Genomic DNA, 14,495 nt, shown 5'->3' with positions numbered 1-14,495 from the left:
AATTTTTCAAATTGTGTACACGTTAATGAATTGCACTGGGCCTTGTTCGTTGGTAGTTGTGTGTGTGAGGGGCGTGAAATGCTGTAAACTGCGAAAATTAAGTCTCAAAATCCAAATGAACTGAACAAGATCGACTCGAACTAGACGTCAATTAATGCACGCGTGTCACCTGATCCACATATGCACGGATCCCTTCCTGCATGAGCAATTTATGATATATTAATGCAGAACAGAACATTTTTATTCGCAAACATGTCTGTATTTGTACAAATCGCTGCACAATTTACATTTAATCCTGAATTCCACAGACTCAAATTGAAAGGCATTTGTTTGTGGTTAGTAAGATACATGTATAAAATTTATGCAGTACATGGATAATTGTGCGTGCATCTATTAATCATTTTGAGTCTAATATCATCCCATAGTTAGATTGCTCCATGTGCAGTTTACATGAGGTTGTTTCTAGTTGAATTGTAGATAAGCAGAGAGTTAGGATTTGACTTATTTGGACGTTTCAAACCACATGCATTTTCACTTCTACAAAAGACTTTGCAGTGGCGATACAGAGCTAACTATAAAACCAGCTGATGGCAATTGAAATATAATGCACCCCAAGCTGGTAAGTGAACCACCTTGCCATCAGTCATCGCTGTGTATTTGATTGCTGACTCATATCCTTTGCCTCGGTTTGAAAAGCGTTGTTAACAGAATAAACAAACAAGTCAGGATAAACAAAAACGCAAGTGAAAGCCTTTAGCTAATATACATGTATCTAAAATATTTTTTATGTATCTATACCATTTAAGGGATCAACATGTTATTTAATGTAATTCACTACAGCACATTTGTATCTTTGTCTTCTATTTATTCTTCAAAATAGGTGATATTTCCACAATAAGATTGAAAGCGTATACCTACGTCTTTGCACGAGAGTTTGGTCACTTGTGGTTTTGAATTGAGTCCATGTGGAAGTAAAAGTGGACCTTCTAACCAAATAGTAGTTATCCCTTTTTATGTATAAGCTCTTGCTTTGTCAGAAATGGCCTGTCTCTTGCATGAATAATGAACATTTAATAGAGAAATATGACTAACACTTGTCACATTAAAAAGTATCCTGTAATTTGCTTTGGGAAAAACGTGTCTGCTAAAGATCGAGTAACCAAGCAACTTCTCTAGGCAAAGCCAAAGGCCACAATTTATGTTATTACATTGTGTAATGGCTGACTGTATGTGTGTGTCTTTTATTAAACATTACAACACTTTAAGGGAAAATGTTTGGCATTAAACGCTTGCAGTGGCTTTTCTATAATTAGTGGTCTGGTTTTGTTTGCCCAACAATTCTATCATGTATCTAACCCGCAGCATTGCTGAATCTTTATAAGTGTAAATTTAGTTGTGCAATATATCACATTTAAATTGAAGCACGGAGAGCTTTCAAACTATGTAAACAGTCATTTTTTATGACCTCTTTTGCTGTGCATTAATCAGTGTCACGAGGGGCTTCTGTTTGTCTTTATAAGTGTGGAAATTGGCTTGCTTTAAATAAAAAAATAAATAAAAAAAGATCAAATTGCCTTGGTCCATCGGCTGTTAGTAAGTGGAAACCATGAAAGAATCCCCTGTTTTTGTTCCCAGCTCAGACCCACTGGGTGATTCGAGTGGTTGGGTAGAGAGTAGGACATTGCTTTGGAGTTAGTCACTGCAGGAGAGGCTGGGCTCTCTTCCAGTTGGCCTGACGGCTCTATCAAGGAATGCGTGTGACTGAAGGCCTGGGTAGAGCTAGCAGTTCACTGTGCGCTATGTGGGGGCTGAGAGATCGTGTGCGTGTAGTTTCTCATTGTACGAAGGGCGTGTCCCCTACTTTGGATTTGCGACGTTTGCCGTCTGTGTTGTGCCATAAACTCTTCTCTTTTTAGAGTTGCACAGTTGTTGCCAAATGACCTCTTCCAGATAGAAGCGTTGCGGTGTCGTCTGACACATTTAGACCTGTCATTATGGTCGCATTTTGTTCTAGTACCAGTCTTTCTCATGCACGGCAGTATAAAGTATAAATAAGTGTGCTTATTCTGTGAAACTGAATGTTTTTAAAAGTTAGATGGCATTCTTTAACTCTTTTGGAAATTCAATATGTGCAATAATTTAAGTAATTATCGTAGATCTTGTTTATGTTCAGCTAGCTCCACCTTTAGTGAGGTGACAGCAAACTTGATACAACTAAGTACAGGACTCGTAGATGTCACCCGATTGAGTGTACACAGCTGCTCTGCCAAATGTTGTTCTTTGCAAACAGTGACAGCCTCGTCCAGACTGGCCTTTATCAGAGCGAGCCCATGACTATTTCAGTCACAGCTCAGAAGTAACCATCCGTTAATGAAACTACTGGTTAGTGAGAGGTTCAAGCAGTGGTTTCCAAATAATAGACGAGAAGTTGTAACCAGCAGAGAGAAAGAAAGAAATCTTTCCTACTTGCGTGACCCCACAAACCTGTGAAGAGCTGTTTATCTTAAATAGCTGGTCATATTCAAGATATATTGTGCACAGGGAGTGCAAACCCCTCAAGTGAAGTGAGGTGCTTTGATTATAGTTAGGGTAAATATACAGTTTTCTTGGGGCAACTTTAAATGACCACTTTTGCTGTTAGCAGTTATTTTCTAGCAAAGTCAGTAACAGTGGAATAGTAGCGGGGAGAACCGATATCAGGGCAGGTCCCCGCAAGCATGTACTTGTCTGCGCCGATTCCAGCATTTGTTTGCAGTGCTAGTGTTACGTGAAGTCTTTTCATGCTTTTCTGCTGTAGGGAAAACCTCTCAATTTCAAGTAGCCACATCTGTGATCCGACCTAAGTCGTAAGTTTTTATTTTTTTTATTTTTTATTTATTTATTTATTTTTTTATTATATTATATTGGTCTCACTGAAAGCACATTTCATTGCTCTTTTTCATAGTGTTCACAGAAATGCACATGTATCTTGTCTTGTCATGCATCATTCCTTTAAAAGCCTAAAAGACATGTTTATGAAACGAAACAAATTCCTAACATTTCTCTAGCCTAGCCTGAAAGGCTTAAAAGGGATATCTCTTTGTCCTCAGCCTCCTCCATGCAGAAATGATCAAACGCTCAATTGGACGAGAAGACACGGGACAGCTTCGAAGGCCATGAAGTGTGAAGGACAACAGTTTACAGATTTAAAGAATGCGCATGAGAGCTGATGGCGCTTGCACTTTCAAGTTTCTCTTCATAATGCCCCTCTGAGTTATGGGAGTATTATATTTGGTGTTTCATAAAAAGTCACTTGACTTAGTGTTATCAGTTTTGGGTAATTAGAGAGGTACATTATTAAAGCAAATACTAAGTGGAGCAAATATTGAACTGCTTGACAGAGAGGAATTATTTACCACGTGAAATAATTTTCTCTTCATGTGTAAGATAAGGGTGAATAATGAAGTTTGATAATTTGGTTTGTGTGAAATTAATTTGCGTAGTTTAGCCTCCAGTGCCTTCGGCCATACCATGTGACTTCAGGAGCTCTTAGGCGATCAAATGAGGATTTGCACATGCTGTTTCCTTTCCTGTGAGAAACTTACTTGAACTTTATTTTGCTTGTGGCAAGTGACCATTTCATGCCATTGGCATGATTACTATGAATGGCTTGCAACATCTCACGTTTTTAGTTTACAGTCACCTTGAATTGCTTCTTGACATCAAATGTTGCACACAAAGACCTATGTGACAGTGTGAGAATTTAACTCTCACTCATATGCGTTTTTAGTTTAAGACAACTAAAAATCTGACGATGATATCTGACAAGCCATTTCATTCTTTCTGTAGCTGCCCAAACACATTCCCAGTGTTTAGAGTACAGGGTGGATTTTGAGTTTATTTTGAGGGAGTGATGCTGTTAATTGCGTTTAACAATAATTAGTTATCAGACTCGAAATTTAAAGACAAATAAAAGTAATTGTGACTTTCAGAAGTCAGACTAGTCAGACAATTATTCAACAGCAACATCCAGAGGAAACGTTTAAGCTTGTGCAGACACGTGTAAGCTTCTGTCTTTGGTTCTTGCAAAGGAAAACTCCCTGTTTTGTGCGCTCGTATTGTAACTGTTTCCGTCACTGTCGCCCTCTTAGGGCAAACTAGGGCTGCACGATAAATCGCATGCGATATTTAATGCGCATCTTGTCAGAAAGCCGGTTCTGTAATCAGCGGTAAATCTCCATCACCTGCGTGCTTTCACATTGAGCAGCATTAACTACACAGAGCCGTTGTGCACTGACGAGCTGCGCAAAAAATCGCGCGAATATGAACGTGGTTTTGCGCAGCTCGTCAGCTCGGCTTCATTTAGATTATTTGACGTTAAATGCATCATACAAGTCACTTTGGAATAAATCACAGTATGCCTATGTAGCATGATAAAAAAAAGCGACTTTACAGTCTGGAAATACTTTAGGCTATAGCAAATTATTTTGCGGACCCTCTATCACTTTAAGAACCGCTGGTCTACACAGAAGAAAGCCCTCTGCCCCAGTATGAGTTGTGTCGAGCTACTCATTAGTCTGTTTGATGAGAAAAATATGAAATGTAGTTGCAATAAAATGGGTAACTAATCCACACAACTGCAGCAGTGGAGGACTATTATTCTGCTGCGTGATACTGCAGAAGAACTGATGACGGCACGGTTTGATCTTCGGCTGACCAATCAGCAGATAGGGGCGTTTAATTCCCGCCCACGTGTAGAAATCAAATATTCATGCTGTTTATTAATTTTTCTACCCCTGAGCGAAAAAATAAAATTTAAGCTGAATTCTCTTTTTTTCAATTTTTGGTAAAAAAAACGTTTTCTCATTTTTCTATTTTCAATATTAAATCAAAAAACGAATGATCGAATGATACACGGATTGTGGGGCTGCATTTTTGAAGTCAGTCTTAAGGTCTTGAAACCATGCAAACAAAACTATTTTTATTAAGATCTTTTTACTTTAAAAGATGAAAAAGTGGGACTTGAGTTGAATGTAAATTTTGTAATTGATGGTTTTGGATTGGTTTTTTCGTCTGACTATTTGATGCATTGAAATATTTACTTATAAATATTACCTCTGATCTCCCTCTGCTTTCTTTCAGAATATAAAGGAAGACGGGAGAGAGTTTGAGCATTAGCCTTGGCAATTCAGTAGGTCCCCTTATCCTCCCGGAGTTAAAGTAAATCTTGCAAGTTATTTTATTCAACTATTTGTTTGGAATGTTAATGTTAGATACATTTTTACAGCGCAACCAAACATGTTAAAACTAATATGATTTATGATTTATATGAAAACATGGTACATTCTAAATTAGTTGTTTGTGTTAATAACTTCAGCAATGCAGTTAACATTTTGGACTTTAGAATTAGGCTACTTGAATTTAGATTTGAATTCATTTTAATGTTAATCATAAATTCCACCTTGAGGATTGCACAATGCACAATGCTACCTACTGTGAACACTGAGAAACATGACACTGCTCATGCACATTTGCCTTGTCAGTGCTGTCAGACCAGCCGTTAAGAGCTGCTTATTCCCAGTGCTACAATCCTGCTTGTCAAGACTTTGGTCTTGAAAGTTATCAAAAGCACTGCAAAGATGCATGCTTGAAGCAGCATATTTGATTATATCTTAAATCTGATTGGTTGTGCAGATGTCTTGGACGCTCCTAGTAAAGTTAGACCATCTCAGAAGGTGCTCTGAGTGTTTAGTGCGATTAGTTTATAACATGCATAAAACATCAGCTATAAGACTAAGCAGAACCTTCTACCAATTAGTTACTTTGACAGTGGATTAAACGAAAGCATAAGCAGTAATGCCCACTTGTCTTTCAGCAAGAATTGCTGGGTGTATGTTGTGTCACCTAATTATGATTCATGCGGCAAAACAGTTAAGGTTTATAATGGGTTCCCTCCACTTTTCAGATCCTCTTGGTCCTCTTTTGCAACAGTAATTAAAATCTGGGGTTTTCCTTTTTCTAGTTTTGTTTGAATCTTACACTCTCCAGTATGATGCTCTTTATTGAAGAGCCTTTGTGTATGAAATGTGCTATATAAATAAACTTGCCTTGCCTTTATTGCTAGACCTCAAAGCTTGGTCTGCTTAAAAAGTCCTCATTACAACTCAACAGTTCACAAAGATGTGTTGTATTTCATTGCTGGTGTCTTATGATTTCACAAACACTGGCGGTATTATGAAGTGTATGCTTACATGGATCATAGCAGATCATATGATTTTGGGCAAGAGCCATCTGCTTTAAAGGGGTCATATGATGCGATTTCAAGTTGAAAAATAATGTGTTTTTTGAAAATTAAAGCATGTCAACATATTGTGATACACCAAAAACACAAAATAATGATCTTTAAAAAAGCATCATATGACCCCTTTAAAGTGACGTGACATGTGGCCAAGCATTTAACCCATCCAAACCCATCCAAAGTGCATTTAACTCATCCAAAGTGCACACACCCGGAGCAGTGGGCAGCCATTTTTGCTGCGGCGCCCGGGGAGCAGTTGGGGGTTCGGTGCCTTGCTCAAGGGCACCTCAGTCGTGGTATTGAAGGTGGGAGAGAGCGCTGTATATTCACTCCCCCCACCTACAATCCCTGCCGGTACGGGACTCGAACCTACAACCTTTGGGTTACGAGTCTGACTCTCTAACCATTAGCATATATTCTGGGAATGTCCCAAAGTACTATTGTATTGGCAGCGGGTTAAAAGTTAAATTAGTAAAATTTTAGGAAGAGATATATCAATGCACCCAGTATTTTTTTGCTAGATGGTTTACCCTCGGATCAGTTCAGTAAATCTCACTTATTTGTATTACATATATTACTAATGGCAGCCAGGAAGATAATCACTGTGAACTGGATGAATGTGCACGAACCTACTGTGACAGAATGGACACAAAGACTGAAACAGATAAATATATTTGAGAAAATGACCGCGGACTTGCAGTTAAAATCTGACTTTTTTCGACAGAAGTGGGCACTTATTGAAACATATTTGCTTGAAGGAAATAGCTCTAATATATATTAATGTTTGAACCATGCAGATAATTTGCCAGTATGTGGTGCATTTATTGAAGTGCTGTCAGGGACTTTTGTATTTATTTTTAAATTAGTGTTTTTTTTTTCTTTTTTTTTTTTCTTGGTGTTTATTTATTTATTCATTTACTTTTCATGTATCAATATTGTAAGTAAAAGTTATGTAACAGTGTTTTGTTAAAAAAAGGCTCCATAAACAGTTAAAAAAAAAAAAAGTGTAAAGGAAGCAGAACATAGTGGTACCGGATTGTTGATAGAGGGTGCTGGGTGTGGCATCGTGTTAAGAGGCAGAACATAGAACAGGCTGGGAGTGAAATAATAAGCTTTGGTCTGCTTGCTAGGGAGTTCTTAAGTACACAGCAATGTAGGTTTTCCCCTTCTCCTTTTGTAAATACCAGCTTTAGCCAACAATAAAAAGGCGCTTTTTTTAGGCTTGGGTTTCACAGCTTCCATGTCTTATGTGGACTCCTCCTGTGGAGTTTTACTGAAATTAAATTCAGAGTTAATATCTATTAAATGTAAAATATTGTGCATTATTCTGTCGCATATGTGATGTTTTGACTAATCCTTTTTTAAAGCATTTAGAATTTAAGTAGCATAATCAAAGTAGATGTAAAAATGAAACTAACACAGTCAAAATGGGTTAAATTATAGTAATGTTGATGTGTACTTTGAAAAGCTTTGTAATTTGTTGTTGCATGGCACAGGGTTGTCTTTTCTCCTTAGTGCTGTTTATAATGTTAAGGCCACCTATCCTTTTAATATATGAATGCCTCTAATAGTGCTTTAATATAAATAGAATATTTTGTGTACAATTCAGATGGATCACAGATGTTTTGTGGTCTGTGCTGTACTGCCGAGGGAAGCTTGATTAACTCGCTCAAATGATCTGCTCTGTACTATCCTGTCTCTGGAGTACAATGGGCGACATGGACACAAAACCAGGCTTCTTTTACCCCAATGGGAAGCATATTTAGTGGGAGGCAAGTGTGGTATTTATAATTTAGAGGGGAGAGAATGTTCTCATTCTAGAAAGCACACAGAATTTCTCTGGTCCAATATAAATAATTGTTACATTTTAAATGCATATCTTAAATCTTAAATGCATAAAACTGTTCAACTTTAACAATATTTTTAAATTCTTGAATCACCATATATATTGCAATTCATTGATCGCTGCTGAAATAATAAATACAAGATTTCAATTTACATAACTTCAAAAGTTTTATAATTAACTTTATTTATCATTAGCTTCATGAATGAATTTTATTTTGAGTGTTTACATTCCTTCAGAAATCCACTAAGGTCAGGATCAGGCTTATTTCAGAAGAGAGTATACTTACTATTTTGAATCAAGAGAGCATTCGGATTACTTGAATAACTCACACATCCCACTAATTTTTGATCGCATGAGACAAAGCTTTTTCCATTTCTACATATTTTAATTATAAGTTGCGATGGATTCATTCTTTTTTTTTTTTTCAGTGGTATGCATTCTTTTTCATCTCTCTTTCTCTCTCTCACACACACACACACACACACACACACACACACACACACACACACATGTATGTGCTCTCTATGGCACTCTGGGATACTTTATTCTGACTGATCAATCATGTTATTGAGTAATCAAATATTTTTGTGTAGTGACCATTGAATTATTTTTTTTTTACTGTTGTCCAGTAGTATCAACATAATGATACTACTACTTGTATCATACTTGTCAGCAAAGTAGGACATGGGAAAAATTGACTACACAGCACTTTACTTGAGTTGTGCTTAGCTTTTGGTATAACAAGATGTTGATTTTTTTTTTCTTTGTCACTGGCAAATGTTTTCATAATTAAAATAAACTAGTGCCTCATTTGCCAATGTTTAGTGAAATATGCTTGTAGGTGTTTTCATATCCAAGAGGTCCTGTGTAATTGCAGGGTGGATGATTGTGAGGGGGTGATATCTCTGAAACAAAGAACTTTCTGTGTTGAAAGCTGGAATGGCAGGCCCACGTCGGCTAAATAACTCTGAAGCAATGTTCATCAAGCAAAGACCTCCCAGATCTACAAGCTACTGTCTGATTTTTATGGACATCAGATTTGTAGTTATTTAGATATGTTTAATCTGTATATTAAACTGAGCTTAATGCATTTAGTGACAAGTTATTGCTCTTATTGTAAAGCATTTTTCCCCATGCAGTTTAGTGCTTTGTATCAATGCTGGAGGAAATAATGGGATACAGATCCTCTGTTATTACTTTCACCTTTTTTTGTTGGAGACTGTATTGCCATCTAGTGGTCACAGTTTGATACTTATTTACCACTATTAAAAAAAAAAAATCAACATTGTTTTTTTTTTTTTTTTTTAAATGAATGAACATAACCTTAAACCTGTCTGTGAAAGCTTAATTTAAATTCAGTACATTAACATTGTTTCTTTTCTTTTTTTTGTATTAAGGAAAGAAGGGCTGGAAGGGCTGACACGGTCCACGCTAGGGGACAGGTGAAGAAGTAACACATTTAGAGGTATACAGCATTAATAGTTACATGTGTTATAGCTATGTGATGTTAATAGCTTCATGCAATTTACAGCAACGCACTGCAAACATTTTCAGGTACTGAGAAATACTAAGCACTTTTTTTTACAGTTTATAAGCTAATTGCTTTGCAGAAAAATTGCTTATGCTCATTTGAAATCATTCAACTTGAAACTGTATAGTAGTCAACATATACCTCATATATTTGGTATTGTATAACAGTTACTATGTTTTACTGTGTTTTATTTTGTAATGTTTTATCATTTAAAATATATATATATTTTTAAGATGGCTGATGAGCAGGACACAAGGGAAGTGCTTTTCCCACAGTGGATGGGCCCTGATAAGCATGGGCTCACCATAGAACAAAAAGGTCAAGGAGAGATTTTTGTCAAAGAGGTGAAAGATGAGTCCCCTGCTGCACATACTGGGAAAGTATATGAAGGTATGAAGTCAAAATAACCATGCAGGTTGTGACGTAATGTGCAAACATTTAGAAAACCTAATTTTCTAACGTTTCTAGAATGTTTTGATTCTCTGAACAACATTTGTCACTCCCCTTTTTGGTGTTGGATTATGCTCTTGTAGTTCCTCCAAATATAATTTATCTATTGTGAACCATTTAGTTTGAACTTACCATGTACTGCTCTTTGTCACAGGTGACCAGATTGTGGGGGCCACCATTTACTTCGACAACATGAGCTCAGAAGAGACATCTGAACTACTAAAGACTCTAAACCGACATAAGGTTGGACTAAAATTACAAAACAAGACTGGAGAAAAGTCACCTTGCCGTTCTCCAATGGGGACATTGTCATGGGAAGGACGTGGAGGGTTAGGAGGCTCTAGTTCAGACATTTTCCTGGTAAGGTGGCCTCAGTGTTGGTCTGTTTTATATTAGGCTATGAACATGTGAATCAGTAATTTTAAAGTGTTGTCATTCAGCATTGGTACCCATGTATAAGAACAAACATATAAAGTGTAGATTTTAGTATCAGTATTTCAGTATTTAACAAACACATTTTTTACAGATGAAAAAAAAAATATATTTGTCTCTTACATAAAGTTCACACAGAAATGGCATATCATACTAATTTGTAATTTCCATTTCCTGTAGAGTGGGGATGATGAAGACTATAAGAGAATCTACACTAAGAAAATTAAACCTAGACTAAAGTCTGAGGATCTTGCTGAGGGTGTTGATGTGCGCACAGAACGTCACAGCAGCACAAGCAGTGATGGTTGCACCATTACTACAGTCACTCGTCGAATAACTACCTACACTGTGGATGTGCCTGGGGGGACTAGTCAGCAGATTGATCACTCAAGCCCCGAGTTCAAAATTCAGGTCTTGCAGCATGAGCAGTCGGAGGGGGATCCTACTCAAATCAGATTACCACATAGAAGCCTTGTTAGTGGTGAACACGGAGGTATAAAAATGGGGGACATATCTCTTAGCGGGCCCCATATCATTGGCTCCTCTGTGAAGCACTGTAGCACAGGATCTTTCAAAACAACAAGTGAATTAGATGGTAGTGGGAAAGAGATTACAATTAATGTGTCGGACACTGGACTGTCAGGTGGAAAAGGACAGAGGGTGATAGAACATTTTGGAAGGACTGAAGCTTCTGCAGGCAGTAGTGATCACTCTGGCAAAGTAACCATGGGGTTAGACAAAGACGTGAAAAATATTTCTTCTCCACTGGAAGCTGGTTTTAAAGCTTCAAGTATGATGGGAGGAACTGCGTTTTCTACAGTAAAGGGTCCTGTTCTGGACACTCGTGTTTCAGGTTTTTCCATTAGTGGAGAGACAGGGGACAGTATTGGCAGGGAATCTTTGTCTAAACTGCATAAGGATGGGTCTGATGATAAAACCAAATTGTCTAAAGTTACCATAGATGTTCAAAGACCCAAGGAAGGTCCAAATGTAGAAGTGAATTTTAACAATCAAAGTCTTAAAGATGTTAGTCAGAGAGGTTTGAGCATAACTGGCAATCAGGAAATTTCAGCTCAGGAACCTGATAGAGTAGTAAGTCTCCCCAAAGCTGATGTTAAAATCACACCACCAGATATGGACATCAGGGGTCCAGAGCTTAAAATTGAAGGACATAAGGGTATAGTCAAAGATGTCAAATTTGATGTGCCATCAATTACTGGTCAAATAATTTCTATGCCCGATGTGGATTTGAACCTGAAAGGACAAAAAGCGAAAGGAGATGTTAATGTGTCTGTTCCAAATGTTGATGGGAATGTTACAACATCAAAAGTTGAAATTAAAGGACTAGATGTTGAGGGTGTCAAAGGTGACTTAACTGTTCCAAAGGTCAAAATACCTTCATTTGGAATAAAACCTTCAGAAGTGAAGGGTCCTGATGTTGATGTAAATCTTGCGAAAGCCAAAATGGAGATTAAAGCACAAGATGTGGATATCAAGACTCCAGAGCTTTACATTGAGAGATCTGAAGGAAAAGTCAAGGATCCCAAAATCAAAATACCATCAATCTCTGGTCCTAAGATTTCGGTGTCTGACGTGAACTTAAATGTAAAAGGGTCAACACTGAAAGATGACATCAATGTGTCTGCTCCAAAAGTGGAAGGAGATGTTAAGGCACCTAAGATTGAAATTGAAGGCCCAGAACTTCAATGTGCTGATGGTGGTTTTAAAATGCCAAAAATCAAAATGCCTTCATTTGGAATCAAAGCTTCAAAAGTGGAGGGCCCTGATGTTGACGTAAATCTTTCCAAAGCTGACATGGAAATTAAAGCTCCAGATGTGGACATCAAAAATCCAGAGCTTGACATTGAGGGACGTGAGGGAAAAATCAACGGCTCCAAATTCAAAATTTCTATGCCAGATGTTGACCTCAATCTGAAAGGTCCAAAACTGAAAGGTGATGTTGATGTGTCTGTTCCAAAAGGGGAAGGAGGTATTAAAGCACCAAAAGTTGAGATTGAATGCCCTGACATAGAAGGACCTGATGGTGGTTTTAAGATGCCAAAGATCAAAATGCCATCATTTGGACTGAGGGGTCCAAAAGTAGACAGTCCAGAAGTAGATGTGAAAATTCCTAAAGCCAATATTGAAGTTAAGGCACCAGATGTGGACATCACAGTTCCAGAGTTTGACATTGAAGGACCTGAGGGAAAAATCAAGGGCCCCAAATTCAAGATGCCATCCATCTCTGGTCCAAAAATGTCTATGCCAGACATTGACTTCAATCTGAAAGGTCCAAAACTGAAAGGTGAGGTCGATGTGTCCGTTCCAAAAGTGGAAGGAGATATTAAAGCATCAAAAGTTGAAATTGAAGGCCCAGACATTGAAGGACCTGATGGTGGTTTTAAGATGCCAAAAATGAAAATGCCATCATTCGGACTGAAGGGTCCAAAAGTGGAGGGTCCAGATGTTGACGTGAAGGCAACAGATGTGGACATCAAAGCTCCAGAGTTAGACATGGAAGGACCTGAGGGAAAAATCAAGGGCCCCAAATTCAAGATGCCATCAATCACTGGTCCAAAGATTTCTATGCCAGACCTTGACTTCAACCTGAAAGGTCCAAAACTGAAAGGTGAAGTTGATGTGTCTGTTCCTAAAGTGGAAGGAGATATTAAAGCACCAAAAGTTGATATTGAAGGCCCAGACATTGAAGGACCTGATGGTGGTTTTAAGATGCCAAAGATCAAAATGCCATCATTTGGACTGAGGGGTCCAAAAGTAGACAGTCCAGAAGTAGATGTGAAAATTCCTAAAGCCAATATTGAAGTTAAGGCACCAGATGTGGACATCACAGTTCCAGAGTTTGACATTGAAGGACCTGAGGGAAAAATCAAGGGCCCCAAATTCAAGATGCCATCCATCTCTGGTCCAAAAATGTCTATGCCAGACATTGACTTCAATCTGAAAGGTACAAAACTGAAAGGTGAGGTCGATGTGTCCGTTCCAAAAGTGGAAGGAGATATTAAAGCATCAAAAGTTGAAATTGAAGGCCCAGACATTGAAGGACCTGATGGTGGTTTTAAGATGCCAAAAATGAAAATGCCATCATTCGGACTGAAGGGTCCACAAGTGGAGGGTCCAGATGTTGATGTGAAAATCCCTAAAGCCAATATTGAAGTTAAGGCACCAGATGTGGACATCAAAGCTCCAGAGTTTGACATTGAAGGACCTGAGGGAAAAATCAAGGGCCCCAAATTCAAGATGCCATCAATCTCTGGTCCAAAGATTTCTATGCCAGACGTTGACTTCAACCTGAAAGGTCCAAAACTGAAAGGTGATGTTGATGTGTCCGTTCCCAAAGTGGAAGGAGATATTAAAGCACCAAAAGTTGATATTGAAGGCCCAGAAATTGAAGGACCTGATGGTGGTTTTAAGATGCCAAAGTTCAAAATGCCATCATTCGGACTGAAGGGTCCAAAAGTGGAGGGACCAGATATTGATGTGAAAATTCCTAAACCCAATATTGAAAGTAAGGCACCAGATGTGGACATCAAAGCTCCTGAGTTTGACATTGAAGGACCTGAGGGAAAAATCAAGGGCCCCAAATTCAAGATGCCATCAATCTCTGGTCCAAAGATTTCTATGCCAGACGTTGACTTCAACCTGAAAGGTCCAAAACTGAAAGGTGATGTTGACGTGTCCATTCCTAAAGTGGAAGGAGATATTAAAGGACCAAAATTTGAAATTGAAGGCCCAGACATTGAAGGACCTGATGGTGGTTTTAAGATGCCAAAAATGAAAATGCCATCATTCGGACTGAAGGGTCCAAAAGTGGAGGGTCCAGATATTGATGTGAAAATTCCTGAAGCCAATATTGAAGTTAAGACACCAGAATTGGACATCAAAGCTCCAGAGTTTGACATTGAAGGACCTGAGGGAAAAATCAAGGGCCCCAAATTCAA

The 14,495-nt window shown here is 38.1% G+C and overlaps 1 protein-coding gene across 1 annotated transcript in view; it reads left to right on the top strand.

The window, feature by feature from the left end:
* The window catches only part of ahnak (AHNAK nucleoprotein), a 37,755-nt gene that overhangs the window by 6,303 nt on the left and 16,957 nt on the right, over nt 1–14,495 (top strand). Inside the window, exons 2-5 of the mRNA XM_016451829.1 lie at nt 9,521–9,588; nt 9,888–10,044; nt 10,259–10,464; nt 10,717–13,014. Coding sequence (XP_016307315.1) covers nt 9,888–10,044; nt 10,259–10,464; nt 10,717–13,014 — 2,661 coding nt within the window. The 5' untranslated portion in view covers nt 9,521–9,588. The remainder of the gene's footprint in view (nt 1–9,520; nt 9,589–9,887; nt 10,045–10,258; nt 10,465–10,716; nt 13,015–14,495) is intronic.

This window comes from Sinocyclocheilus anshuiensis, unplaced genomic scaffold, assembly GCF_001515605.1.
Source record: "Sinocyclocheilus anshuiensis isolate Anshui unplaced genomic scaffold, SAMN03320099.WGS_v1.1 scaffold535, whole genome shotgun sequence".
In the NCBI taxonomy this organism is placed as follows: Eukaryota; Metazoa; Chordata; class Actinopteri; order Cypriniformes; family Cyprinidae; genus Sinocyclocheilus; species Sinocyclocheilus anshuiensis.
Note: the sequence above shows the minus strand (reverse complement) of the source record. Positions and strands in the feature narration are given on the sequence as shown.